Source organism: Pleurodeles waltl, chromosome 3_1 (assembly GCF_031143425.1).
Source record: "Pleurodeles waltl isolate 20211129_DDA chromosome 3_1, aPleWal1.hap1.20221129, whole genome shotgun sequence".
Classification (NCBI taxonomy): domain Eukaryota; kingdom Metazoa; phylum Chordata; class Amphibia; order Caudata; family Salamandridae; genus Pleurodeles; species Pleurodeles waltl.
In genome coordinates, this window is record NC_090440.1 from 351,812,228 (window position 1) to 351,839,548 (window position 27,321).

At 46.6% G+C, this 27,321-nt stretch overlaps 1 protein-coding gene across 2 annotated transcripts in view; it reads right to left on the bottom strand.

The window, feature by feature from the left end:
- Positions 1 to 27,321, bottom strand: part of SECISBP2L (SECIS binding protein 2 like) — a 435,435-nt gene that overhangs the window by 364,247 nt on the left and 43,867 nt on the right. For both annotated transcript variants that reach the window (XM_069222506.1, XM_069222505.1), the window contains exons 2-3: positions 26,504 to 26,682; positions 25,149 to 25,476 (exon numbers count right to left, since the gene is read on the bottom strand). In XM_069222506.1, the coding sequence (XP_069078607.1) occupies positions 25,149 to 25,476; positions 26,504 to 26,610 (435 nt within the window). In that variant the 5' untranslated portion in view covers positions 26,611 to 26,682. The remainder of the gene's footprint in view (positions 1 to 25,148; positions 25,477 to 26,503; positions 26,683 to 27,321) is intronic.

Consider the following 27,321-nt stretch of genomic DNA (forward strand, 5'->3'; position numbering starts at 1 on the left):
GGACATGTGGGGCATCAAGGAATGAGTAAAACGAAAGCCAGAATTTGTTTCAATTTTTGGTGGCCAGGCATGGACCGGATGATTGAAAGGCTGGTCAGAGAATGTCCTGACTGTTCTAACAATGACAAAGTATACAAAACTAGAGTACCTCCAATATACGTTAGAGAGTTTTCCAGCAGGCTGTGGGATGTCGATATTGTTGGACCGATACTTGGAAAAGAAGAGTCCAACTATCTTTGGTATTCATAGATCAGTTTTCTAGGTGGGCTGAAATAGGTATTGTCAGCGGTACTGAAACCAGGAGAGTTAGAATTTTTTAATAAGGTTTTTAGTCGTGAAGGTTTGCCTAATACAATTGTGACTGATAATAATCCACAATTTGTCTCTTTTGAGATGGAGGAATTCCTAAAGTGCAGGAGTATTGGGCACAAATCATGTTATTTTTATCATCCTGAGAGAAATGGTACTGTTGAGAGATTCAATGAATGTGTGAAAGAATGATCACAGTTGGAACTTTGAGGGTAGGAGTTGGAACAAAGGTAATTTTTGCATGCTTACAGGTTTACACCACACACGACTGCTGGAGTTCCCTTTGAGATGTTCAGAGGTCGTAAAGGTAACACCCAGTTGGCTCCTGGGTGGGTATCATGGGGTAAAAATGACTGTTTCCAGGTCCAGGTGAAAGGGGGGAACGAATGTGAAAGGAAATGTGTGGAAAGAAGGAAATAATATTATGATGTAAAGAAGAGTGTAGTAAATGCTGGGATAAGTGTGGGGGAACGAAATTTTGGAAAGAAAACCTACTCTATGTAAGAGTAGAAGTAAGTTCATTGGTCCATTCAAAGTTACTAAACTTTTCAGAAATGCTGTCAAAATTAAGGCTGGGAGGATATGGAACCTGAATCATGTTGAGAAATCAAAGAGTTACATGAAATTTGTCATCTTAACCTTGTGTTTAATCGTCTTTCCTAATGTTATCTTCATATTTTGTGTTCTTTGTTATGTTATTATTAATCTTTTGGAATTTCAAATTACTAATTTCAAATGTTCAACTGTATTGGGGGGGGGCGGGGGGGGAGTGTGCGGTGTCAGATGTATTACATCACTTTTAGAATGTAGACTGTAAGGGGTATTCTATTTCCCCAGGCTAGAGGTTGGCATAGCTGTTGCTGTGCGAGAGTGGATGGAATACGCAGAATAAAGAACTCAACAAATACCCAGCTGTGTCCAGGACTAATTTCTACAACCTGTGCCTAGCCCGGAGTCAAAATCTAGGAATCTTAGTACCTGGTTTGACCCTCCGCTTTCGTTTGAGCACCAAAGTTTAAGCCTAGCAGGTCAATGAAAAAAAAAAAATCAGACCTACTCCCAGGGGCAGTTGGGAAGACAGTGATCAGTCATTAATAATCTCGAAACTGGATTATTGTAATGTACTATATGTAGGGGTCTCACAAACCCGCTTGAAAAGGTTTCAGTGGTACAAAAACACAGCTGCCCGATTGTTACTAAAAAAATTTAAAAAAAAAAAAAAAAAAAACACTTACAAAAAGGACCAGGATGGCCCCGGCATTAGCACAACCGCACTGGCTTCCTCTAAAGGAAAGGGTTGCCTTTAAGGCGACGTGCTACTGCCACAAAAGTTTCAACAAAAAAGGCCCGCAATACCTGCATTCCTGATTATGCCATATATCCCCCAGTAGGAATTTACAGTCAGCAGAAGCTTGCCTGGCCATGATGCCTACTCTTAAAAAGGCACGCACAGGTGGATCCTCCTTTAGTGTCTTAGAAGCAAAAGGGTGGCACTCCCTCCTTCCTTCCCTTACGAAAGAGCCCTCTGAAACGGTCTTTCGTAAGAATTTGAAAATATGTTTTTGTAGGTGCAAGGAATAACTTAGCAAAGGTGGATCGATGATCCTTAGCTGAACGGTTTCATATACCGCTAGGGCCCCTCTACATGAGGAGCTATACACTTTATAAAACGTCTTATGAAGTCCACGGACACCATCCTGTCTCAAAGATGCAGGGTAAAAAGGATCCAAGACAAAGCGAGCATTTTGAATTATTCTTCCTCAGGAAGGTGTTCAGAAGTCAAACATTTAAGATAGGCCTGAGGCCTTAGCCGGGACAAGTGCATACCGAGAACAACACTCCCTGCGTTTCCCCAAATCCAAACATGCTCTATGGCACCACTGGAGAGCAACAGACGTACCTCCTGAAGCAGGATAGACAAATGCTCGTCAGAAATTAGTTCTGGTGCAGGAGGAATAGGAGGTTGGGAGGAGAGAAAAGAAAAGCTGGGGCTTAGCCAATCTGCAAGATCCATCTCACAGATGTGATGTATTGCATACGTGAAATAAAGTGCATTATCTTACCTTCTACCAGCCTGGCGGGGGGGGCAACATTTACTTGCTAAAGGCATGAATCCTTCCAGATTCTCTATCTGGGGGATACAATGTAAATTAATTTGGATTCACATTACTGGCCAAAACCTATACAATGAACTCTTCTGTGGTAGGCGCTAGGTGAGTAAATCTGGATCAGCGGGAGCCAGTCTATGTTGCTGGGTCACCTTACAACCAACTGGCAAGCGAGACCATAGCTTTGACCAGGTAGTCATTAAGGCACTGGTGAAGTGGTCACTGAATGGAAGCAAGGGCTCTGATGTTGCTGCCACAGTCCATAAAACCTCTGTAAAAACATCGGTCTTAGTCTCAATGAAGGGCAGCTGTAATCCTAGTCCATTAGTGACACTCCAAACCACATAGAAAAGGAGGCGTTTTCTGCCACTGGTGACTCCTGTCGCAAGTCCAGCTCTATTTCAGGGGTGGTATCAAGCACACTGGTATTTTGGGAATCAAAGGAATAAGGTATCATCAGTTGGAAGAATATAGTGCCCCTACTGATAGTTGTGTCGCGGTAGACGCACTGGATTAACGTCAGGCTACTTAACAATTGGCTGCAATTTTGTAATTTCATATTGTGATATTGATCAAACTTGAGCAGATATCGGTTTGGGGTCTGACAAAGGTGTCAGCACTGGATCATCATCATCTGGCACCAGTGGAGTCAGTAATGGGTAAAGAGGGAGCAGCGTGTATCTCAGGGAAAAGAGGAGTTCTGTACCCAAGTTGGTATGGGCCCAGTAAAGGACGCCAAGGGACACAATGGTTTGTGTTCTGTGATGTACAACTTTGCTTCCTGCTCTTGAATTACCTTTGGGTGCATATGTCACATGACTTCAAGTCAAATCTGGAGCCCAGGCAACAAAGGTACACCTTAAGGAGGATTGTATTCAACATCTGCTTCCTTCAGTTGCAGCACTGCTTGAATTCGGTTTGGGTAGGGAAATCATGCCTTAGTACACAGTTCAAAAATTAGCTGGACTCCATCACTTCCGGGACAGCATGGAGTCAGCACGGAGCCACAAGACACCACCAACTGGCATACAGGAGCACTGCCACAAAATACTCAGGACCTAGTCTAGCACATGGAGGATAATCCAAAGTGAGGAAACTACAGTTAGAAGGATGCATCAGAAATGAGATAAAAATGGATACTGTCCCAGTTTTCTGCATATGCTACAAGTAGATCGGTTAATTTCAAAAACAGTGTGGACCGTAACGTCAAGGAAGATGAACCTTCCCTGCATCCTTAAAGGACAGCCTGTACCTCAAGCTCTTTTGACCGGCTTCTCACTTCTTCCCCAATCAAAATAATTAGGATACCAATGTCCTCCTTTGTTTGGTACGCTAAAGCACGTTACGCCAACTTAGCCATTATGAAGATATAAAAAACTATATGTCAATTTGCATAGTTCTATTTAGGGTTATCTGTTGGTGCTTCCAATCAGGTCATGAAAACGAAGTGGGAGCAAAATACTACTCATATGGACTTTACCGTGGTCAGGGTAAGGGGCAGAAGAACAAAGAACATTTGCATCACATTTTGTGACTCTTTCTGGTAACTAGGCTTTGATGCGCTGTTTTTAATTGCTTATATCTTCTTTTGCATGTGGTGACGTTATATCCGAGTAATTATACACAACATAAATATCAATTTTAAGCAATAAAGTATACTGTATAGCACAAGCTATAGGACTTTGCATTCACTGAACAGATTTAAACAGGATCACACAGCTTGACACAATTACAAAAAGATCAGAAAGTCATAAAGACTGCTCAGGCTCTTTCACAGCTATTATGCATTGAGTGTAGCTGGAACTAAAATGATAAGCATTGTAACTACAAAAACAAATAAAACGATTATTAGAAATAACTGCCTGTCATAAGTGACTGTTGGAACTGACTGAGGTGTACTGCCTCTTATGAATGGCTGAGAATGGCAACAACTGTGGGAATGTCCTGCATATGGTGCATTTGGGCCTATTGGATGGTTCTGATACCATACAGCAGAAGATGTTAGTTATTTACCTCCAAGAAATCAGGACTGAACAGTCACCACTGGCCAGACTTTCCAAGATTCATGGTATATAAGACTCCTTTCCACTTATGCTTCAGTTTTTCAAGTTTCAACTGGGATCTGATCTCACCCTCGCTTAATATTCATCTCAAGCCGGACTCAAGTTTTTTAATAAACAATTTTTATTATTTTATTGAAGGTACAACAAGTCACATTGAGATCCATCAACAAGCCACATTCACAACTGGACCCACGCACGACCATGCAGTATGATTATGAAAAGACCTTACAGCCAAACGTCAATTCCTCCAAGTCAATCCACTCATAGCATATCCATCCCTGTGGTTCCATTCCATTTATCCCATATTCTGCCATGTTTGGCTAGGCAACCCGAAGCCTCATACACCGGCTTCTCTTGTTGGGTACATCCATCTCCACCACGTCTCCACTGAGCTATCGAAGGAGGCTTCAAGAGCGCCCACTGGACTGCAATGTCTCATTTAGCTACCAGCAGAGCCGGCCCCAAAAAGACTCCATCTGCCCAGATACCACACACTCCCTCAAGGAAAAGTCCCAATTTAAACACCCTATCTGGAGTGAGGTATGTACAATTTAAGTAGAAGGTCTGAACGAGTGAGTTGTGATGATATGGTCAGAACTTTGGGGGCCATCATGGCATCTCGCCAGTTCTAATCACTCAATGGTCCTAACCAGCCACCCAGGCAGATCTAATCTGTGTCAGGGGGTCTGCGTGTTAATGCACAGGGTGCGGTAGATTTGGGACACATTGCCATCAGTTGTGAGGCTAGATAGTATAGATCCAGATTAGACATCCCATGCCCACCCTCATAAGGGCACTGTTGGCAGGTTGAGAATGCTAAGCGTGGGTGTGGACTATGCACTGTTTTGCAAGTGAGTCCATTTCATTAAGCCAGTGTCTATAGATCATATGGGGAACATTTTGAAGGAGGTAAAGAAATTGGGGCAGTATCATCATTCTGTACAATGCTATCCTGCCCATGGCATTTAGAAGAAGTGCTTGACATTTGCGAAGGTCTTCTTTAATCATACGGGTAAGAGGTGTAACGTCGAGGGACCATGTCAGCTCAGGATCCAGGGCAACTTTGATGCCCAAATATCGAAAGCTGAAGTGACAGACTGTAATAGTGGTTGGTCAGTCAAAGCAATCCTGCGAAGGGTGCAGTGGGACTAGAACCAACTTAGCTGGGTAAACGGCCAGGCTGGAGACCTCTGCAAAGAGACTTAAGAGTTGCAAGCAACAGGACCATTGCTATTCGGGTTGGCCAGATACAAGAGAACATCATCCACATCTAATGCAATTCGATCTTCCCGCCCGGTAGGCCATTCCCATCCCTGTATTAATGAGTCAGCTCTTAGAATCCTCACCAGGGTTTCACTAGATAGAGCAACAAGTCGTGGGGACAAGGGGCAGCCCTGACGCGTCCCACATCTTATATGAAAGACACTAAACACCACTCATTTAACCTGAACATGTGCTGACAGGTTGGAATTGAGAACCTGTACAAGGCCACATAATTGGTGACCAAATACCGCTCTTTCAAATACTTGGATTAGATAGGTCCATTCGACAGTGTTGAATGGCTTTTCAAAATCTATGAGGAGTAGCGGTTGCTGGTGGGGTAGGAGGCGACGATAGGTCAGGGCCACATGAAGGTGCCCGAGACAATTCTTCGTGCTCCTAGCAGCATGACCCTACATTGGTCCAGGTGAATTAAAGATAAAAGTACCTTTGGCAGGCATTGAGTGAGGATGGTGGAGAAGATCTTTACTTTGGTATTAATAAGTAATATGGGATGGTAGGCTGTACAGGAGCAGGGGGGCAGGTGTGGTAGGGGGCCGGGGGAACAGCGACATTGGGATAAACTACAATTGTGGCTTGATCGAGCTCGGTTGGGTGGTGGGGGCAGGGAGGTATACCACTTTGCGCTGCCTCAGCATATAGGTTCATCAGATGAGGAGTGAGGATGCTCCTGTATGAACTATAGAACTCTGCTGGATAGCCATCAGGACCCGGGGTTTTACAGGATGCCATTGCTGATATGGCTGCATTAATTTTCTCCACCATTATGGATTTTTTTAATTCCTGCCTTTAAGGGCTGGAGAGTTGGGGAAGAGGCACTTCTTTATTAATAGGGGCTGCCATTTTGGCCTAAGGGCTTGGACGCACCTCAGAGCTTAGCATAGTAGGCAGCAAATGCTTGAGCAATTGCTAGGGAGGTAAGATGGGAATGTCCTGTTTCATCAATTATCTCCGGGATGACTCTACTGGCCACGGGGTGAGAAGCTAGCCAGTACAGTACCTTCCCATTTTTATTGCCCCATCCATAGACCCGTGCCATGGATGCACGCCACATTTGTTTTGCTGTCTTGAGGGAGAGGTGTCGGATCTCTTCTTGAAGAAACAGTAGCTGCCTGGAGATAACGCTAGGAGAGGAAAGGGAGAGCTGCACCTCGAGGGGCAGAGTCTGGTTCTCAAGATGTGTGTTGTGATGATATTTGGTACGTTCCGCTATCCTGAAGAGATGTTGGGCTTGCCCTCGAATGGTAGTCTTGCACACTACCGAAAGAGTTCCGGGTGGTCGCACTGACCCAGTATTATTCTGAAAATAGTGCAAGAGTTCTTGTCCTAATTTCTACATGAATGATTTGTCTAGGAGATGCCAGGTGGTTGGCCGCCACGTGGGGTGCTGAGTGGCGCAGGGGTCACCTATACGTAGGAGAATATGGGCATGGTCAGATATCCCACGGGGGAGGATCTGAATATGGGACACAGAGAACATCTCTATGCAGGCATTTGTGTAACGAGTAGTAGACATGAGTGATCTAGGGTGCCATATTCACAGACAGCCCAGAGACTCCGAGTAGTGACTCAGTTATGTAGCCTTTTGGCATGACTGCACTAAACATTAGAGGGGGGAACCTGTGGAGTCAACTGAGGGATCTAGGACTGCATTAAAGTCACCTCCCTATAAGTGTAAAACCTGACAGGTGTGTTATTACGTCAAGGAGAGTATCTAGCCATAATTCCAGTGCACGGGGAGATGCAATATATGCACAGGAGATTAAGTGGGCGGCCTTCAAGCATACCAGTCAGGGCAATGTAGCGACCCTGAGAGTCGAACCATGTCTTCGATACGGTCATGAGGGAAGGTGTGATGCAGCAGGATCACCAGTCCTCAAGAGCCTCTAGTGAACCCAAGTATACTTTATCAAAGCCCTGTTAGGCAAGTATAGGACATTTGGTACCCATGAAATGGGTTTCCTGCAGCAACAAAATAGAGGAGTAGGAGCGCCTGGCACAACAAAATACAAAGGAGCATTTGACTTGATTAGGAAGGCTCTTAACCTTCCATAACGTAACATTGTAGGGGATGATAGCAGGGCATGGGGTGTCAGTGGATGGTTGCAGTAAAAACCACTACGTTGTTACATATGTATAGCTGAGTGTGAGCTCTCACGAAGGGTGCATGTCTACATGAGACACATCTGGGGTAGCAGCAATGGATCAATGTGACCACCTGTGAAAGAAAAGTTAAAACATGGAAAACAGTTGATGGGGGGAAATACTCAAACATATCCCGATCAAAAACCCCACTCCCCCTACGCCCCAACTCTCCCTCACCACATACTTCCTCCCTTCCTCCCCTCTTCCCCCCCCCCCCCCATGAAGCATCTGTGGCCACGAACTCCAAACCAAAGCAACTTGTCTTAGGATGGTGTGGAGTGGTGAGCCCCTCCACGAACAAGGATCCCAAGCAATGCAGTGCCTGCAAGAGCGTAGGTGGTCAGCAGACAAGGGAGTCCTCCAACAGAAATGGGAAGTTTCCAGAAATATTTATCCACAAGCTATGGTGCGATTACAAGGGGGAAGGGATCTGGCTCAGCCGCTCTTGGATGGAAGTCCGTGAGTGTGGCTCGCCTGCCCCGCACAAGTATGGGTAAGATCTCTGAGGTGCCAGAGGTGTCAGCGAACCGAGGCTTGGCGATGGGCTGTGTTAGATTTTTCCTCTGGCAACAACCAGTACAGCGACAAATGCAAAAACAACACGTACAGCCCCTCTATCAGCATCTGTCCACTGGGTGTCTGTGTCGACAGCTGTCTGGCACTAGGGGAGGAAGGGAGTGCTGTAAGGCGGAGCCGATTCTCCTCAGTAAGCCATTCCCTGAGAGACTACAGGGAATCAAAAAAGAAAGATTTGCTGTCCAGAATAACTAAGGCTTGCCAGGAACAGGGGAATATAGCTCAACTGAAGAGCTATACGTTTTTGCTTGACTGATTCATGGGAGCGCCATTTAGTCTGAACCTTGCGTGTGTAGTCTGGGAAGGAACGTATTTTAGAGTTTTCATAACAGAGGTCTAGAGTCACTCTTACTTCCTTGAGAATGCTGTCCCAGTCTTTGAAGTTGAGAAATCTTGCCTCAGTGTCTGCCGCTGGGCACCCGGTGGAGGTTTAGGAGTCAAGGCCCTGTGTGCCCGATCAATCGCGAACCATATGGACAGTTTGTCTAAGGCCATTCTTGGTTTAAGCCAACGCTGTAAGAACTCAGTAGGGCAACAACTCTCCACCTCTTCTGGAAACCCTACAAAGCCCAAGTTGTTGCATTTATAGTGATTTTTGTCATCTTCAGCTCGGTGGTGGAGTTCGCTCGTATGGGTCAACAGTTGAGCTACCTTGAGCCTCAGGTCCATGACCTTATCCTCAACCATGAAAACACAGCCCTCCACCTCTGATGTGACCCGTGGCATTCCAGAAGTCATGGTGAAGAAGTCCCACATATGGACGTATATCATCAGTGATGACTGTATGAGCCTGAAGGATCTTGTCCAGGCTATCGACTGCTGTTGTGCCTTCAGAGATGTCGCCCACAGAGGATCCAGCCAAAGTAGTAAACTGATCTATGTGGGGTTGGGAGGTGGGTGGTGGTTTGCCCAGCTTGTCCTTCCCCATGACCCTAAGAGGCACGAGCCAAGGCTACTGAGGCTTGGCCCACTTACCACGCTTCATGGTAGCCCAAGCAGCCAGATGTGAAGGAGGGACCTGAAGGAGAAGTTACGATGCAGGTAAGTAGGGACTTTGGTGGGTCGCGCACATCTAGATCTCTGGACTAGCTGGAACGAAGGAACACAGGGCGATCCACCACGGCCGAGGTCAGACTCCTATCAAGCCTCCATGCACAACACCCCCACCGCCAGTAGCCAACCCCCCTCCCCCACACTCACATAAGGTCCATTGTCAGGATGCGCCGCAGGTCGTATAAGAGCAAGGGCCCACTGGGGTCCGCTCTGCAAGCCAGCAGCAGTCACCGAAGAGCAGCATCGAGTCCTGTGCAGACAAGATGGTGGACCAGGGCCTACACAGGTTCCAGTAGGTAAACCCAACCGTCAGTGCCCCACAAGTCATGCCAGTGGAGAAGCACCACAGTCCAGGAGGCTCCCCCGCTGAGACTGCAGAGCTGACCAGCCATCAGAAGCTGGCATTTACAGTGGCTCAGCGCTGGGGATGGCCACCACTCGTGAGCCAGGGGCAAGATGGTGGGACCAGGGCCTACACAGGTCCAAGACGGTGAACCCAACCGTCAGAGCCCCACAAGTAATGCCAGTGGAGGAGCACCGAAGTTCAGGAGGCTCCCCCGCTGAGACGGCAGCGCTGGCTGGCCGTCAGAAGCTGACATTTACACTGGCTCAGCGATGGAGATGCCCACCACTGGTGAGCCAAAGGGCATGTTCGGACACCGCTGATGCAGCAGTGTCCAACTGGGGCCAGGCTAGGAGTTCACAGGCTCCCCAGCCCCCGAGCTGGCCCACATTCAGCGCCACAAGCAGCCCTGCGTCACCCCACAGTCATCTGTCGAGTGACATCCATCCGGAGAGGAGCAGCTTAGATCAGGCCCGGGCCACCTCAGCAGGTGGAAACGCAGCACTCACCTACAGCTGGCAGTGCTGCGATTGTCTAGGCAGGAGTTGGCTTCTCCAGGGACGGAACGCCCACGGCAGACTGCAGTGTAGATGGATTACTAATGCTGAGGGCTGGGGGGACAGCGGGGGTAGGGGAATTGAAGGGAGGCAGAGAGCATGACCCACGTCCAGGCCTTACCCCGCCTCCCCACTGCCAACCAGGCAGCATTGTACCTTCAGCCCCTGCGTCTGCTTCTCCAACACCAATGCCCACACCGGGGCCCGCAGACAGGGGCATCATGCTCACCTAAGGTCCGTCAGGGCCTCCCTGGACCGCCACCGCCATCGCCCCCCCCCGTCCTAGGCGAGGGCCAGGTCACCATGATGGGTCCCCATGGGCAAGGTGCTTCAGCTGATGTGTCAGAGGGCGCTGAATGTCACGAATAAGTCATGGGGCTTATCCGAAGTCACCTTCTATGTTCACCTGTGCAGATATTGCAAGACACTGCAGGCAATGGCAGCAGATGACCGAGAGGTCCAGAGCGCACTCAGAGTGCGAATGCCATCCTGACTTAAGTTTTATAGTGAGGCAAGCCACATACATGGGAGAAGGGAAGGCAAGCAAACAGGGGCCACTTGAGGGTGCTGTAACATGGTTTTTATTGACTGTACTGTATATATATATATATATGGAAAATGTCACTTACCCAGTGTACATCTGTTCGTGGCATTAGTCACTGCAGATTCACATGCTGTGCATAGTCCGCCGTCTGGTGTTGGGTCGGAGTGTTACAAGTTGTTTTTCTTCGAAGAAGTCTTTTCGAGTCACGAGACCGAGGGACTCCTCCCACTTCGGTTCCATTGCGCATGGGCGTCGACTCCATCTTAGATTGTTTTCCCCGCAGAGGGTGAGGTAGGAGTTGTGTATGCTAATAATAGTGCCCATGCAATGGAATAAATACGTATGTACAAAATGAAGGTTTAATGTAATATATTTACAAATGTACAAATGTTCAAGATCTACTTCCAAACGGCTACAGGCTCCCAGGGAGGAGGGTGGGCGCATGTGAATCTGCAGTGACTAATGCCACGAACAGATGTACACTGGGTAAGTGACATTTTCTGTTCGGTGGCATGTGTAGCTGCAGATACACATGCTGTGCATAGACTAGTAAGCAGTTATCTCCCCAAAAGCGGTGGTTCAGCCTGTAGGAGTGGAAGTAGTTTGAAATAAAGTTCTTAGTACGGCTTGACCTACTGTGGCCTGTTGTGCAGATAACCCATCTACACAGTAGTGTTTAGTAAATGTATGAGGCGTAGACCATGTTGCTGCCTTACATATTTCGGTCATTGGAATATTTCCGAGAAAGGCCATAGTAGCACCCTTCTTTCTGGTTGAGTGTGCCTTCGGTGTAATAGGCAGTTCTCTTTTTGCTTTAAGATAGCAGGTTTGGATGCACTTTACTATCCATCTGGCGATACCTTGTTTTGAAATTGGATTTCCTGTATGAGGTTTTTGAAAGGCAATAAATAGTTGTTTTGTCTTCCTAATTTCTTTTGTCCTGTCAATGTAGTACATTAGCGCTCTTTTGATGTCTAATGTATGTAGTGCTCTTTCAGCTATTGAATCTGGCTGTGGAAAGAACACTGGTAATTCCACTGTTTGGTTTAAGTGGAATGGTGAGATAACCTTTGGTAAGAATTTTGGATTTGTTCTTAGAACGATTTTATGTTTGTGTATTTGAATAAATGGTTCTTGTATGGTAAATGCCTGTATTTCACTTACTCTTCTTAGAGATGTGATGGCAATGAGAAATGCAACTTTCCACGTTAAGTATTGCATTTCACAAGAATGCATGGGTTCGAAAGGTGGACCCATGAGCCTTGTCAAGACAATGTTGAGGTTCCATGAAGGAACAGGTGGTGTCCTTGGTGGTATAATTCTCTTTAGGCCCTCCATAAACGCTTTAATGACAGGTATTCTAAATAGGGAAGTTGAATGAGTAATCTGCAGGTAAGCAGATATTGCTGCGAGATGTATTTTTATGGAAGAGAAAGCTAGATTTGATTTTTGTAAATGTAGTAAATATCCTACTACATCTTTTGGAGATGCATGCAATGGTTGGACTTGATTATTATGGCAGTAACAAACAAATCTTTTCCATTTACTTGCATAGCAGTGTCTAGTGGATGGTCTTCTAGCTTGTTTTATGACCTCCATACATGTGAGGTTTAAGTGTCCAAATTCTAGGATTTCAGGAGCCAAATTGCTAGATTCAGCGATGCTGGGTTTGGATGCCTGATCTGTTGTTTGTGTTGTGTTAACAGATCTGGTCTGTTGGGTAGTTTGACATGAGGTACCACTGACAGGTCTAGTAGTGTGGTATACCAAGGTTGTCTTGCCCATGTTGGTGCTATTAGTATGAGTTTGAGTTTGTTTTGACTCAATCTGTTTACTAGATATGGAAGGAGAGGGAGAGGGGGAAAAGCGTACGCAAATATCCCTGACCAATTCATCCATAGAGCATTGCCTTGAGATTCGCAGTGGGGGTACCTGGATGCGAAGTTTTGGCATTTTGCGTTTTCTTTTGTTGCAAATAGATCTATTTGAGGTGTTCCCCAAATTTGGAAGTAAGTGTTTAGGATTTGGGGGTGAATTTCCCATTCGTGGACCTGTTGGTGATCCCGAGAGAGATTGTCTGCTAGCTGGTTCTGGATCCCTGGAATAAACTGTGCTATTAGGCGAATGTGGTTGTGAATTGCCCAATGCCATATTTTTTGTGTTAGGAGACACAACTGTGTCGAGTGTGTTCCCCCGTGTTTGTTTAAATAATACATTGTCGTCATGTTGTCTGTTTTGACAAGAATGTATTTGTGGGTTATCATTGGTTGGAATGCTTTCAACGCTAGAAATACTGCTAACAATTCTAGGTGATTTATATGAAACTTTCTTTGATGTACGTCCCATTGTCCTTGGATGCTGTGTTGATTGAGGTGTGCTCCCCACCCTGTCATGGAAGCATCTGTTGTTATTACATGTTGTGGCACTGGGTCTTGGAAAGGCCGCCCTTTGTTTAAATTTGTACTGTTCCACCATAGAAGCGAGATGTATGTTTGGCGGTCTATCAACACCAGATCTAGAAGTTGACCCTGTGCATGTGACCATTGTGATGCTAGGCACTGTTGTAAGGGCCGCATGTGCAATCTTGCGTTTGGGACAATGGCTATGCATGAGGACATCATGCCTAGGAGTTTTAATACCATCTTTGCGTGTATCTTTTGTGTTGGATACATAGCTTGTATCACCTTGTGAAAATTTTGAACCCTTTGTGGACTTGGAGTGGCTATCCCTTTTGTTGTGTTGATTGTTGCTCCTAAGTATTGCTGTGTTTGACGAGGCAAAAGGTGCGACTTTGCATAGTTGATGGAGAAACCTAGTTTGTAAAGGGTTTGTATAACATAATCTGTGTGGTGTGAACACTTTGTTAGCGAGTTGGTTTTGATTAACCAATCGTCTAGGTACGGAAACACGTGTATTTGCTGCCTCCTGATATGTGCAGCTACTACTGCTAGACATTTTGTAAAGACTCTTGGTGCTGTTGTTATTCCGAATGGCAACACTTTGAATTGGTAATGTATTCCTTTGAATACGAACCTTAGGTATTTCCTGTGCGAGGGATGTATCGGTATATGGAAATACGCGTCTTTTAGATCTAACGTTGTCATGTAGTCGTGCTGTTTCAGTAGTGGTATTACGTCTTGTAACGTGACCATGTGAAAGTGGTCCGATTTGATGTAGGTGTTTAGTGTTCTGAGATCTAATATTGGTCTCAGAGTTTTGTCCTTTTTTGGTATTAGAAAGTACAGTGAGTAAACTCCTGTGTTCTTTTGTGTTTTTGGTACTAATTCTATTGCGTCTTTTTGCAGTAATGCTTGAACTTCTAGTCCTAGAAGGTCTATATGCTGTTTTGACATATTGTGTGTTTTCGGTGGGACATTTGGAGGGAGTTGGAGAAATTCTATGCAATAACCATGTTGGATAATTGCTAAGACCCAAGTGTCTGTTGTTATTTCTTCCCATGATTTGTGGAACTTACTTAGTCTTCCCCCCACTGGTGTTGTGTGAAGGGGTTGTGTGACCTGTGAGTCACTGTTTATTTGGAGGGGTTTTTGGACCTTGAAACTTTCCCTGGTTTCTTGGGAATTGGCCCCCTCTGTATTGGCCCCGAAAGCCACCCCTTTGATATTGTCCCTGGTAGGGAGCTGGTCTTGATTGTGAGGTGCTGGCTTCTGTGGCTTGACCTCGAAACCCTCCTCTGAAAGTAGTTTTGCGAAATGTACCAAATGTGCCTCTGCCCTGCGGGGAATAGAGTGCGCCCATGGCTTTAGCTGTGTCAGTGTCCTTTTTTAATTTTTCAATTGCAGTGTCCACTTCTGGGCCAAATAATTGCTCTTCATTGAACGGCATATTGAGCACTGCCTGTTGTATCTCAGGTTTGAAGCCGGATGTGCGCAACCATGCGTGCCTCCTTATTGTTACAGCAGTATTTATTGTTCTTGCAGCTGTATCTGCTGCATCCATAGAAGAACGGATTTGGTTGTTGGATATATTCTGTCCCTCTTCAACCACTTGTTTTGCCCGTTTCTGGAATTCTTTGGGGAGGTGCTCGATGAGATGCTGCATCTCGTCCCAATGGGCTCTGTGATATCGCGCTAGGAGTGCTTGCGAGTTAGCGATGCGCCATTGATTTGCAGCTTGTGCTGCAACCCTTTTCCCCGCTGCATCAAACTTGCGGCTCTCCTTGTCAGGAGGTGGTGCGTCGCCTGACGTGTGCGAATTGGCTCTTTTACGAGCTGCTCCTACGACAACTGAATCTGGTGTCAGTTGTGATGTAATAAAAGCAGGGTCTGTGGGCGGTGCCTTGTATTTCTTCTCCACCCTTGGAGTTATTGCTCTGCTTTTAACTGGCTCCTTAAAAATTTGTTTACCGTGCCTTAGCATTCCCGGGAGCATAGGAAGGCTTTGATAATTGCTATGGGTGGAGGACAGGGTGTTAAAGAGGAAGTCATCCTCGATAGGCTCTGAATGTAGCGATAAATTATGAAACTCTGCTGCCCTAGCTACCACCTGTGCATATGCCGTACTGTCCTCAGGTGGTGAGGGTTTGGTGGGGTACGACTCAGGGCTATTGTCCGATACTGGAGCGTCATAGAGATCCCATGCGTCCTGATCATCTTGGCTCATGGTGGTATGAGCTGGTGATTGTGGCGGAGTCTGTGCCGGCGATATATGAGTTGCCGGTGGTGGAGAGGGTGGTGGAGTTACCTTCTTTACCACTTTTGCTTGTGGTGTCTTGTCTTGTTGTTGGAAATCTAGTTTCCTTTTTCTTCTGATTGGGGGAAGAGTGCTGATCTTCCCTGTACCACTTTGTATAAAGATCCGCTTTTGCGTGTGATCTACATCTGTTGTTTGTAATTCCTCCTCAAATCTGTGTCTTTGTAGTTGGGAGGACAGTGATTGTTCCTCTGAGTAGGAACTGGCTTTCGGTTCGGTTGCTGGGCGTTTTGGCACCGAAACCGTGTCTTTTGTTGTTTTCGGCTCCGACAAGATCCTTCTCCTTTTTCGGTGTCGTACCCTCTCGGTGTCGACCGTCTTCGGTGCCGCTATCTCTGTGCCGAGCAGCTTCGGTGCCGCTGTCTCTGTGCCGAGCAGCTTCGGTGCCGCTGTCTCGGTGTCGACCCTTTTCTGCGGCACTTTCTCGGTCCCGAGATTGCTGCGTGCCTGTGTCTCGACCTGAGTCGGACGATCTCGGCACCAGCTCGCCCTTTTTCGGTGCCGATGGCCGGTCACCTACTTTATGGGTTGAGCCATGGCCTGTTGGCAGTGGCGTCCCCTGGGCTTTGTCTGTTCTTTCGTGTGTTTTTTGTTTCGACGTCTTACTCACGGTTGGTTGTTCGTCGACGTCGAATTCTTCGGAATCCGAATCGCAGATGGAAAAAGTTTCTTCTTCTTCTTCTTCTTCTTCCTCCTCGAACCCTTGTTGTCCTGTGGGCGTGGAAGCCATCTGCAACCTCCTGGCTCTTCGGTCCCTGAGCGTTTTTCTGGACCGAAACGCGCGACAGGCCTCACACGACTCTTCCTTGTGCTCGGGGGACAGGCACAAGTTACAGACCAAATGTTGGTCTGTATAAGGATATTTACTGTGGCATTTAGGACAGAATTGGAACGGGGTCCGTTCCATCAGTCTCGATGTTGCACGCGGTCGGGCCGACCAGGCCCCGACGGGGATCGAAAATACCCCAAAGGGTTACCGGAGCTCTTTAAGGCTCGGTGTCGATTTGCCCTAACTATACCGATACCAAACGAAACAATACCGACGAATTTTCCGTTGATTCTGACTAACTTTCCGAACCGAAACACGGAGCGAAAAGGAACACGTCCGAACCCGATGGCGGAAAAAAAACAATCTAAGATGGAGTCGACGCCCATGCGCAATGGAACCGAAGTGGGAGGAGTCCCTCGGTCTCGTGACTCGAAAAGACTTCTTCGAAGAAAAACAACTTGTAACACTCCGACCCAACACCAGACGGCGGACTATGCACAGCATGTGTATCTGCAGCTACACATGCCACCGAACGAACGAGTTACTTACCTTCGGTAACAACTTTTCTGGTGGATACATTAGCTACCTGTGGATTCCTCACCTAATGAATACTCCCATGGCGCCAGCATTCGACGGAAATCTTCTTACTAGTCTCTGCACGTCGACGAGGACGTCACTCTAGCCCACGCGATGCCGTCTGACGTCATACAGGCAATAAGAGGTCCTCGACGACGTGCGGACGTCAGTACCAATCATTTTTTACGTGCATGAGAACAACCAGGTAATGCAATGAAAGAGCAAGGCATCATCCCATTACATTGTAAAAATACACAACATTGCATGAATAACTGTAAATCTTTTATATATATATATATATATATATATATATATATATATATATATAAAACTCTCTCTTTTTAAAATATATATACACATCAAGTATATACACAAAGATATATACATATATATAAATATAATATATACAACATCTATTGCACCCTCAAAGACCAAGAGGAGCGTACTCAAGGATTACTTGGTAAGACCAGAAAGGCAACGGGGAGGCGGGTGGGACCGTGAGGAATCCACAGGTAGCTAATGTATCCACCAGAAAAGTCGTTACCGAAGGTAAGTAACTCGTTCTTCTGATGGATACAACTACCTGTGGATTCCTCACCTAATGAATAGAGTCCCAAAGCAGTACCACACCCGGCGGTGGGTGCCTAAATGGTCAAACCAAGAAATCCTGCAGCACTGACCGTGCAAAATGGCCGTCCCTTCTAACCTCAGAATCCAAACAGTAATGTTTTGCAAAAGTGTGAAGGGACGACCAAGTTGCGGCCTTGCAGATGTCGACCACAGGAACACCTCTGGCCAAGGCCGAAGTGGCCGACTTAGCTCTGGTGGAATGAGCTCTAATGCCCTCAGGAGGATCCTTCTTTGCCAAAGAGTAACAGATTTTAATGCAAAGAACAACCCACCTGGATAGTGTTCTCTTGTGGACTGCCTTTCCTCTCCTCTTGCCCACGTATCCAATAAACAGCTGATCCTCCAGCCTGAAATCCTTTGTTCTATCAATAAAGAAGCTCAACGCTCTCTTTGGGTCCAGACGGTGTAGTCTTTCTTCCTCTTTGGAAGGATGAGGCGGAGGATAGAACGTGGACAAAGTAATTGCCTGAGCCAAATGGAAGGGTGAAACAACCTTCGGGAGGAAAGCAGCCTTGGTCCTCAACACCACCTTATCCCCATAAAAAGTTGTATAAGGGGGCTTTACTGATAAGGCCTGCAACTCACTCACTCTCCTTGCTGATGTTATAGCTATCAGGAAGACTGTTTTTAAAACCAAATACCTTAAGGGGCAAGAATGCATAGGTTCAAAAGGGGACCCCATAAGGAAAGTCAGGACCAAGGACAAATCCCATTGCGGCATAACGAATGGCTTTGGAGGATATTTATTTAGAAGACCTTTCAAGAATCTGATAACAATAGGGGATTTAAATAAAGATGGTTGGTCTGGAAGACATATGAAGGCTGACAAGGCCGATAAATAACCCTTAATGGTAGCCACTGCACAACCTTTCTGCGCTAGAGACAGAGCAAAAGACAAAACGTCCGATAGATGAGCATGCAAAGGATCAATCTGCCTCTCTCCACACCACGCAACAAATTTAGACCATCTATTAGCGTAGATAGATTTAGTGGAGTGTCGCCTGGCCGCTAATATAACATCCACTACCTCAGGTGGGAGAGAGAAGGAACTCAGGTTGCCCCGTTCAATCTCCAGGCATGTAGGTGCAGACTCTGGAGGTTGGGGTGTAGAACCTGCCCCTGCGACTGCGAGAGGAGGTCTGCCCTGAAAGGGAGACGGAGCGGAGGGCACATTGAGAGTTGGAGAAGGTCGGAGTACCATACCCTCCTTGGCCAATCCGGAGCTATTAGGATGACTAGAGCCCGGTCCTGGCGAATCTTCCTCAATACTCGAGGAATCAAGGGTATGGGAGGAATCGCGTAAAGTAACTGGCCGCACCAGGTTATTTGAAACGCGTCCCCCAACGCTCCCTGCATCGGATACTGGAGGCTGCAGAATAATGCGCGTTCTCTCGAGTGGCAAACAGATCTACCCGAGGAAACCCCCACCTCTGGAAGATTAAACGGACTTGATCTGGATGGAGACGCCACTCGTGGTCTGCCGAGAAATGGCGACACGCACGTTCAAGACTCCGGCCAGATGGTTTGCTATCAAGCAAATCTGATGGTCCTTTGCCCAGGACCATAGTCGAAGAGCTTCTCTGCAGAGAAGGTACGACCCCACTCCTCCCTGCTTGTTTATGTACCACATCGTGGTAGTATTGTCCGTTAGGACCTGTACCGACTGACCACGAAGGGAAGGGAGGAAGGCCTTGAGAGCCAGACGTACAGCCCGTAACTCTAACAGATTGATGTGAAAAATCTGTTCCTCTGGAGACCAAAGACCTTTGATCTCCAGATCCCCCAGATGAGCTCCCCACCCTAGAGTGGAAGCATCCGTTATGACTGTGGCCACTGGTGGCGACTGCTGGAACGGCTTTCCTTGTGAAGGATTGTTGCTTGCAATCCACCACTTCAAATCCACAGCAGCATCTCTGGAGATCTTGACAGTACCCTCTAGATCCCCTTTGTGTTGAGACCACTGCCTTCGGAGGCACCACTGAAGAGCCCTCATGTGCCAGCGAGCATGCGTGACCAACAGAATGCAGGAGGCAAACAGACCGAGGAGACGAAGGACCTTGAGGACTGGAACTACCGCTCCATTTCGAAACATTGGAACCAAATCCTGAATATCTTGAATCCGCTGAAGCGGAGGAAAGGCCCGACCCAATGTTGTATCCAGTACTGCCCCTATGAACAGGAGGCGCTGAGAGGGCTCTAGGTGAGATTTGGGCTCGTTCACCGAAAAACCCAGGTCGAACAACAACTGGGTTGTTGACTGCAGATGATGCGACACAAGCTCCGGGGACTTGGCTTTGATCAACCAGTCGTCCAAGTAAGGGAATACTGCTATCCCCTTCCTTCTGAGTTCTGCCGCAACCACCGACATCACCTTCGTGAAGACTCGAGGTGCTGAAGTAAGACCAAACGGAAGGACCGCAAACTGATAGTGTTGCGATCCCACCACAAACCGGAGATACTTCCTGTGTGACTTGAGTATCGGGATATGAAAGTAAGCATCCTGCAAGTCGACAGACACCATCCAGTCTTCCTTGTTCAACGCCAAAAGCACCTGTGCTAGGGTCAGCATCTTGAACTTTTCCTGCTTGAGGAACCAATTCAAGATCCTCAGGTCCAGAATTGGTCTCAAACGACCATCCTTCTTGGGAATCAGGAAATACCTTGAGTAACATCCTCGACCCCTTTCCTGCTCTGGGACCAATTCCACCGCGCCCTTGGAAAGGAGGGCTTGTACCTCCTGTTCTAGCAACAGGAGGTGTTCTTCTGAACAATAAGAAGGGCGGGGCGGGATGAGGGGCGGGAACTCCCGAAAGGGAAGGGTGTAGCCTTTTCCCACAATACTGAGAACCCAAGTGTCCATTGTAACAGTCTTCCATTTGGTGAGAAAATGCTGTAATCTTCCCCCTACAGGAGAGGAGTGAGTGGGAAATGGTGGAAGCCTAAGGCTGCTTCCCCTGCTGCACCCCACCAGAGGATGAGGAAGAGGCAGAGTGCTGCTGAGAGGCTCCTCTGGTGCGGACCCTACCTCTCCCCCTAAAAGATCTATAGGGATGGGAAGAGGCAGGTTGCTGATATCTTCCCCGAAAGGAAGAGGAGGAAGAGCCACGCCCAAATCCACGAAACCTCCTGAAAAATCTGGAAGAGGCCGTGGAAGAAGGAGCTTGGAGCCCTAACGACTTAGCCGTGGCCCTGCTTTCCTTAAAACGTTCCAAGGCCGAATCAGCCTTGGCTCCAAACAGTTTGTCCCCATCAAACGGGAGATCCAACAATGTGGACTGTACATCTGCAGAAAAGCCCGAGTTACGGAGCCAGGCCTGTCTCCTTGCCACCACAGTTGTGCCCATTGCTCTGGCTACCGAGTCGGTGGTATCCAGTCCCGTCTGGATAATCTGGGTCGCAGCAGCCTGGGCATTTGAAACAAGATCCAAAAGACCCTGGGGAAGCTCTGTAAACGATGAGGAAATGTCATCCATCAGAGCATGAATATACCTCCCCAGGATACAGGTTGCATTGGTGGCTTTTAACGCCAGACTGCAGGACGAAAAAATCTTCTTGGACTGCGCCTCTAGTTTCTTTGAATCTCTGTCCCCAGGCACCGTCGGGAAAGAACCAGGCGGTGACTTGGATGAACAGGAGGCCTGCACCACCAAGCTCTCCGGCGTAGGGTGCCTAGATAGAAAACCAGGGTCAGTCGGAGCCGCCCGATACCTCCTGCCCATGGCTCTGTGAACTGCTGGGGAAGATGCCGGCCTCTTCCACACCTCTAACACCGGATCCAGCAGAGCGTCATTAAATGGCAACAGAGGCTCCGCCGCAGCTGAGGCCGGATGTAGCACCTCTGTTAAAAGGTTTTGTTTAGCCTCCACCACCGGCAAAGGCAGGTCCAAAAAACTAGCTGCCTTCCGTACCACTGCATGAAAGGAAGCAGCCTCCTCAGTATATTCCCCCGGGGACGAAAGATCCCACTCAGGGGAAGTGTCCAGCCCACTGGCCGACTCCAGTCCACGCAGCCCATCACCCGAGTCCTCTAGCTCTCCTTCCTCCAGGGCTCGTTGGTACTCCTGCTCTTCTAATACACGGAGAGCACGTCTCCTCGAATGAAGTCGTTGTTCAATACGCGGAGTCGACAATGCCTCCGCCGAAGTCGAAGATCGGCGCCGATCTTCAGAAGCCACCGACGCCGCGTCCGGCGCCACAGGTAACTTCGGCGCCGACGAAAGAGCAGCTGAAGCAGATGGACCCACCGGAGTCACAGGCCGAAATCCCGACGTCGACGGGATGGAAATCCCCGGGGCCAATCCTTCTGAAGCCACCGGAGCGGCCACCGGCGCCGACACTGGCGCCGAGCCCACATTCCCAAAAGGGAGAAAGGGCATAAAGGGTGCCGGCCGAAGAGGCGCAGGATCACCCAAAGAAAAGGCCAAAGGCCCAGCCGGAGCACCCCCTGGAGCCATCTGTTGGAAGATGGCATACATCGCATTCAAGAATGCGGAACTATCGGCTCCAGGGGTGGGAAAAGCCGGATACTGAGGTGCCTGTCTCGGAGGCGACCCAAACGCCGGCCTCGACGTCTGCGCCGGAGAAAACACCTGAGGCTCCAATACCTCAATCACCGACGCCTGTCCAGGTGAAGTTGGAGACGCCGGAGAGGGCAACGGCGTCGAAGGATGCGGCGTAACCGTGGGACTGATCTCCCATGTCCTTCGGCGCCGATCCGAAGACCTGGAACGAGTCTCCTTCGAATGACGCCGAGATTCTCTACGGCGCCGGGAGTCTCGATGACGCCGATGTCTTGGAGAAGAAGACTTCTTGTGATGCTTCTCCTTCGATTTTGCCATAAACAGCTTCGCCTCACGTTCCTTGAGGGCCTTTGGATTCATGTGCTGGCATGAATCACAAGTCGAGACGTCGTGGTCGGAGCTCAAACACCAAAGGCAATCGGAATGAGGATCCGTCACCGACATCTTGCCTCCACACTCACGACAAGGCTTAAATCCAGACTTTCTCTGCGACATTATTACCACAGCGAAAGACTACGCAGCAAAAATACACTGTAACCACAAAAGTAACAGTTGCTCCCTCGAAGATAACCGTTTCGAATGCACGGAAAAAAGGGAACGGACGTCCGCACGTCGTCGAGGACCTCTTATTGCCTGTATGACGTCAGACGGCGTCGCGTGGGCTAGAGTGACGTCCTCGTCGACGTGCAGAGACTAGTAAGAAGATTTCCGTCGAATGCTGGCGCCATGGGAGTATTCATTAGGTGAGGAATCCACAGGTAGTTGTATCCATCAGAAATATATATATATATATATATATATATATAAAATAATATCTCAAGCCACCTTTTAAACTCATTTAATCTCATCACTGTCAATTTTACATGTACATAAAAAAATATCCAAATCCTCGTCTATTCAGGAGTAGACGGAGGCTCCAGTATTCAATGGATCTGTGGTGACACTAAGAACCTGAATGGGCCACAACTGGCTCAAGCTGAGCACCAAAATAATTGAGATCATGAACTTTTGAGGCGACCTGGGTCACCTTTCTTCTGGCCTGATCAAATGGGCCCTGCCCTACTGTAGGAAATGTGGTGGACAGCTATGGTGTTGTCACCTCGTACCAGGTCCAAACAACCACTATTAGTGAATGAAGACAGTATCTAGGAAGCCAGGGCTCTCTAGAGGTAGCTGTGAATGAGCAGCCAAAGCTTATCTAGGAGACAACAACACTGGGGGGGGTCCTCTAATGAGCTTCCAGAGTGCATCAGATCATGCAACCATGCAACATGTTGGAATCATATTGGGGTAGATTCCAACATGTTTAATGCCAAAGATGCCCTGGTTTGGAGTTCCCGTTATGTAGCTGGACACAGGTAGTGAGTGACCTGTGTCCAGTACACGGATAAAATGGCTTCTCTGCACTTACGAAGTCCAGTAAAACGGGAGTTCGTAGGGGCACCTCTGCTCATGAAGGGGTGCTCTACACACAGGGACCTGCACCCTGCCCTTTGGACTGGAAAGGCCTACCACAGGGGTGACTTAGTGACCTGTGGTGAAAGAGTGCATGCTCCTTTTCACACAGGCTGCAATGGCAGGCCTGCAGGCACATCTTGTATGGGCTCCCATTGGTGGTATAATACATGCTGCAGCCCATAGGAGACCCCTGGTGTCCCAATGCACTGGGTATCTAAGTACCATATACCAGGGACTTATAAGGTGACCCCAGAAGGTCAATTGTGGAGTGCACAAACATCCTAGGATAACCAAATTTGGGGGGAGAGAGCAGTGTGGGTAACCATGCCAAAAACTGAGTACTTTCCTACACGTACACCATTACATGTGATGAAAAATACAGACCTTTAAATTAATACAAAACTCGTGCTGATGCCACAGAATGCCTTGGCGCCCATGTCTTTTATCCATCATTGCTTTGCAGGAGAAGACTTCATTTGACATACAGAAGCATAGGACAGCAGTATCTGCTATTAATGAGATAAAACTACACTGAGATAACAACCTTATTCCTCGTCACCTGATATGCCACATTAAGTCGCATTATATACAAAGCATGCAACCTGTCTCATTTTTCACTAGAATACATTTAATTTAGGTACTCTATTGTTGGTATACACTGGCATACAGATGTGTAATTTAGTCTAATATTACAGTATTTGTGAGACACGCATCACAAAAGGTGTCTCCAAGTGGCAGTTAATGCAATGTTCCTTGTAAGGAGGGTAGCGGGCAAACGATAAATGGACACTTAATTCCTAACCCTTCTTATGGGCCCACTCTCTTCCGGTCATTAAATTTCCAAAGACTCAATTGGTTCACCGAATTGGTGAGTCGAGCCCTTTAGAATGAACAGAACGCCCAAGAAGCTATACTGTTAGTAAAATGCTCATTCTGCAGAGAGGTTCATTCTAAATAGAGGAGCAGGACTGTTGATGCTATTTTCACTTTTTCTTCCATATAGTCTGGTAATATGCCCGTAGCTCTGTCATTTGGTCCCACAACGTTAACCAATGCGAATACTAATCATTCATCTCAAAAGGTAAACAGATACGCAGTATGGTAAAGATATAATTCAGAATGCACTGCTTTTGCATAATTGACAAACAAGTTAGCGTTAGAAATATATACAACCTTAAAATACACTTCAAATACCTGTTATGTCAGAAAGTGAAAAATCTAGTTAAAATGTAAACCTCTTCCTAAAAAGCTGGATGGACATACACAAAGACAAGCAAGGGCACACCTCTGAGTAAAGTTTTACATTTACAGTGTAATTGCATTCCGTGTTTTTGTATAGGAGAGAGCGTTGCCTAAGGGAATTGACAGTGAAAGCATGAACAAAAGCACATTCCAAAGGACAGAAACAGACATTTACAATTAGGTATTAAACAAATAGGTAACAAAATATATCTTGTTTCGTTTTCAGTGTTCACTGCAGGATTACGGAAACTGTATTCTTACTTTCTGTACAACTGGTCCCCAGCTGTTAGTGCTCCTGTTTCGAGGCGAGGACAACGGAAAGGCTTGCACTGGTTGGATTGCACGATCATTGCACTCCGAGGTAATTGTGCTCATCGCATTCGCTGCCTGAAAGGGAGAGGCGTAGGACGCTGGAAAAGGATGATAAAACCCCATCACCTGAGCACATGGTGCTGGCATGAACTGGTAATATGCGAACTCTGTAGAAACAGGAGGTTGAGCAGATATGATGGGATAAGCAAGGTATGGTCCTGCCGGGCTTGGGTTTGGTTGCTGCCATCGAAGGTCATTATTATACACTGCTAGTTGCCTATGGTATAGAAAGAAAAAAAAATACATTCAGTTACTTCAATTGTTTATTTTGTATGCATTTACATCAACACCGTTAAATGGAAAGCCCAAAACATAATATACTTACAAAATAGTCATCTTGTTACAAAATGTATTTTCATTATTCTTTGTCCCACCAGTAAGTTGTTGTTTTACTATAGTCACTTTTCAAAAAACTATTTTAACTAGTTAAGAGTGAAGCAGAGCCTTTAGAAATTAGCTTTTTGGTAGATTTGTTCGTGAGCAATTTTAAGTTTATTTTAAAGCTGTCATAAATGAGTTTACTGAGACATGGGCTGTGTGTATTTGTCTGGAGTGAGCCAGGTCTTCCTTAAAACGTTGGCATGATTATTGTGACGCAGCCTGCATAATCAGGTGCATGACCTTGAATGAAAGATGTGGGATATAAATATAAATATTTAAATATGGTTGGGGTTCCACAGCATGAGTGGCAATAGTAAAGGCTGATTAATATCGGAGAAAATTCCATGATGTAAACAACTGTGCTAATTTGAAGCAATCACAATGTATTGTACATCTTAAAAGTAAACATAACTTTTGTTGTGGACGTTTTCTCTTAATAGGGGCACAATTTCCTAGTGTAGCGATGCTATACATTTTATATTAGAGAAATATCCAGTTAAGTGTAGGATGGTTAAACTGAGTACGTTTCTTTAGTAATAACTTTCAAATAATATTTACGCGAAAAGTACAGTGTTTTATGCAAAAAAGGACTACATGCAACCTGGCTTTTTAAAAATGGCACCACTGGCATTTCCTACTGCATAGACTCATATCAAAGAAAGTGACCTCACAGAGTTAAGTAGACTAACAAACATGGTTTTGTTCATTTGATGTTCGCGGTCATTAATACAGGAAGCGTACTATCAACTGCCTTTGTCCAAACCTTGAATGACAGGGAAGCTTCCAGGTATCTCTGTATTTAAAGCATAACTGTAGACACAATTATTTATGATACTATATAAACTAAAATACATGACAATTACCTATTCGACTGATTTTCCTGTACAAATGGATAGCAGGTGATCAGGTAGCTGGGAATAGGTGTGGGCTCTATGCCCCCAGCACCTCCGCTGTCATTTGGAAGCGCCATAGGAGTCACAAGTGTGCTGTGTCCCTTCTTCTGAGGAATGAACCGTTCTACTTCAGCTGTAAGTTTCCCATACTTAAAGAAAAAAAGGGTAATTTCAGTCAAACACAGGAATAGTGAAGACATGAAAAATAGGCGATTTCAAACAACGGTGTAAAATGTACAAAGTAAACATATACTCGGTATAAGCAAAGTTGCTCCAGAAAATATTTTTTATGACAACACCTTTAAGAGTATTCGTTGACCTTGTGACTAAAGCTGTACGAGAAAATTCAGGTGCACAAATGTGACACCCTCGGGCTTCTAAAAATAAACCGCTACTGGTAAATCCAGTATTTCAAGATCTCAGAACTAAAATACCTTGCTGCTAGATCTCTCATTTGTAGTGCCCTTCAGTACAGCCACCCATTTCATTTTCTTCTTACACTGTAATACACAAAGCTTTGTGTTCGGTATAACATCCTGTCACATTTGTAAAGCACACTTGGGCACTTCTACAGCTACAGCGGTGTTTGTTTAAAAGTAAATAAAGCTGATGCTTGGGTGTAACCCTACAAAATAAAGACTTATTTTGGGACAACTCTTTTCATGGAGTTTCTGAAATTACTCAATTTTTCAGTGATTTTTTGGTGTTATACTTCATCCACCTTGTACTAGGTCTGTGTGCAGCGGGGGTTGTCACCCTGCATAAATACAATCCTTTCCTGGTCAGCC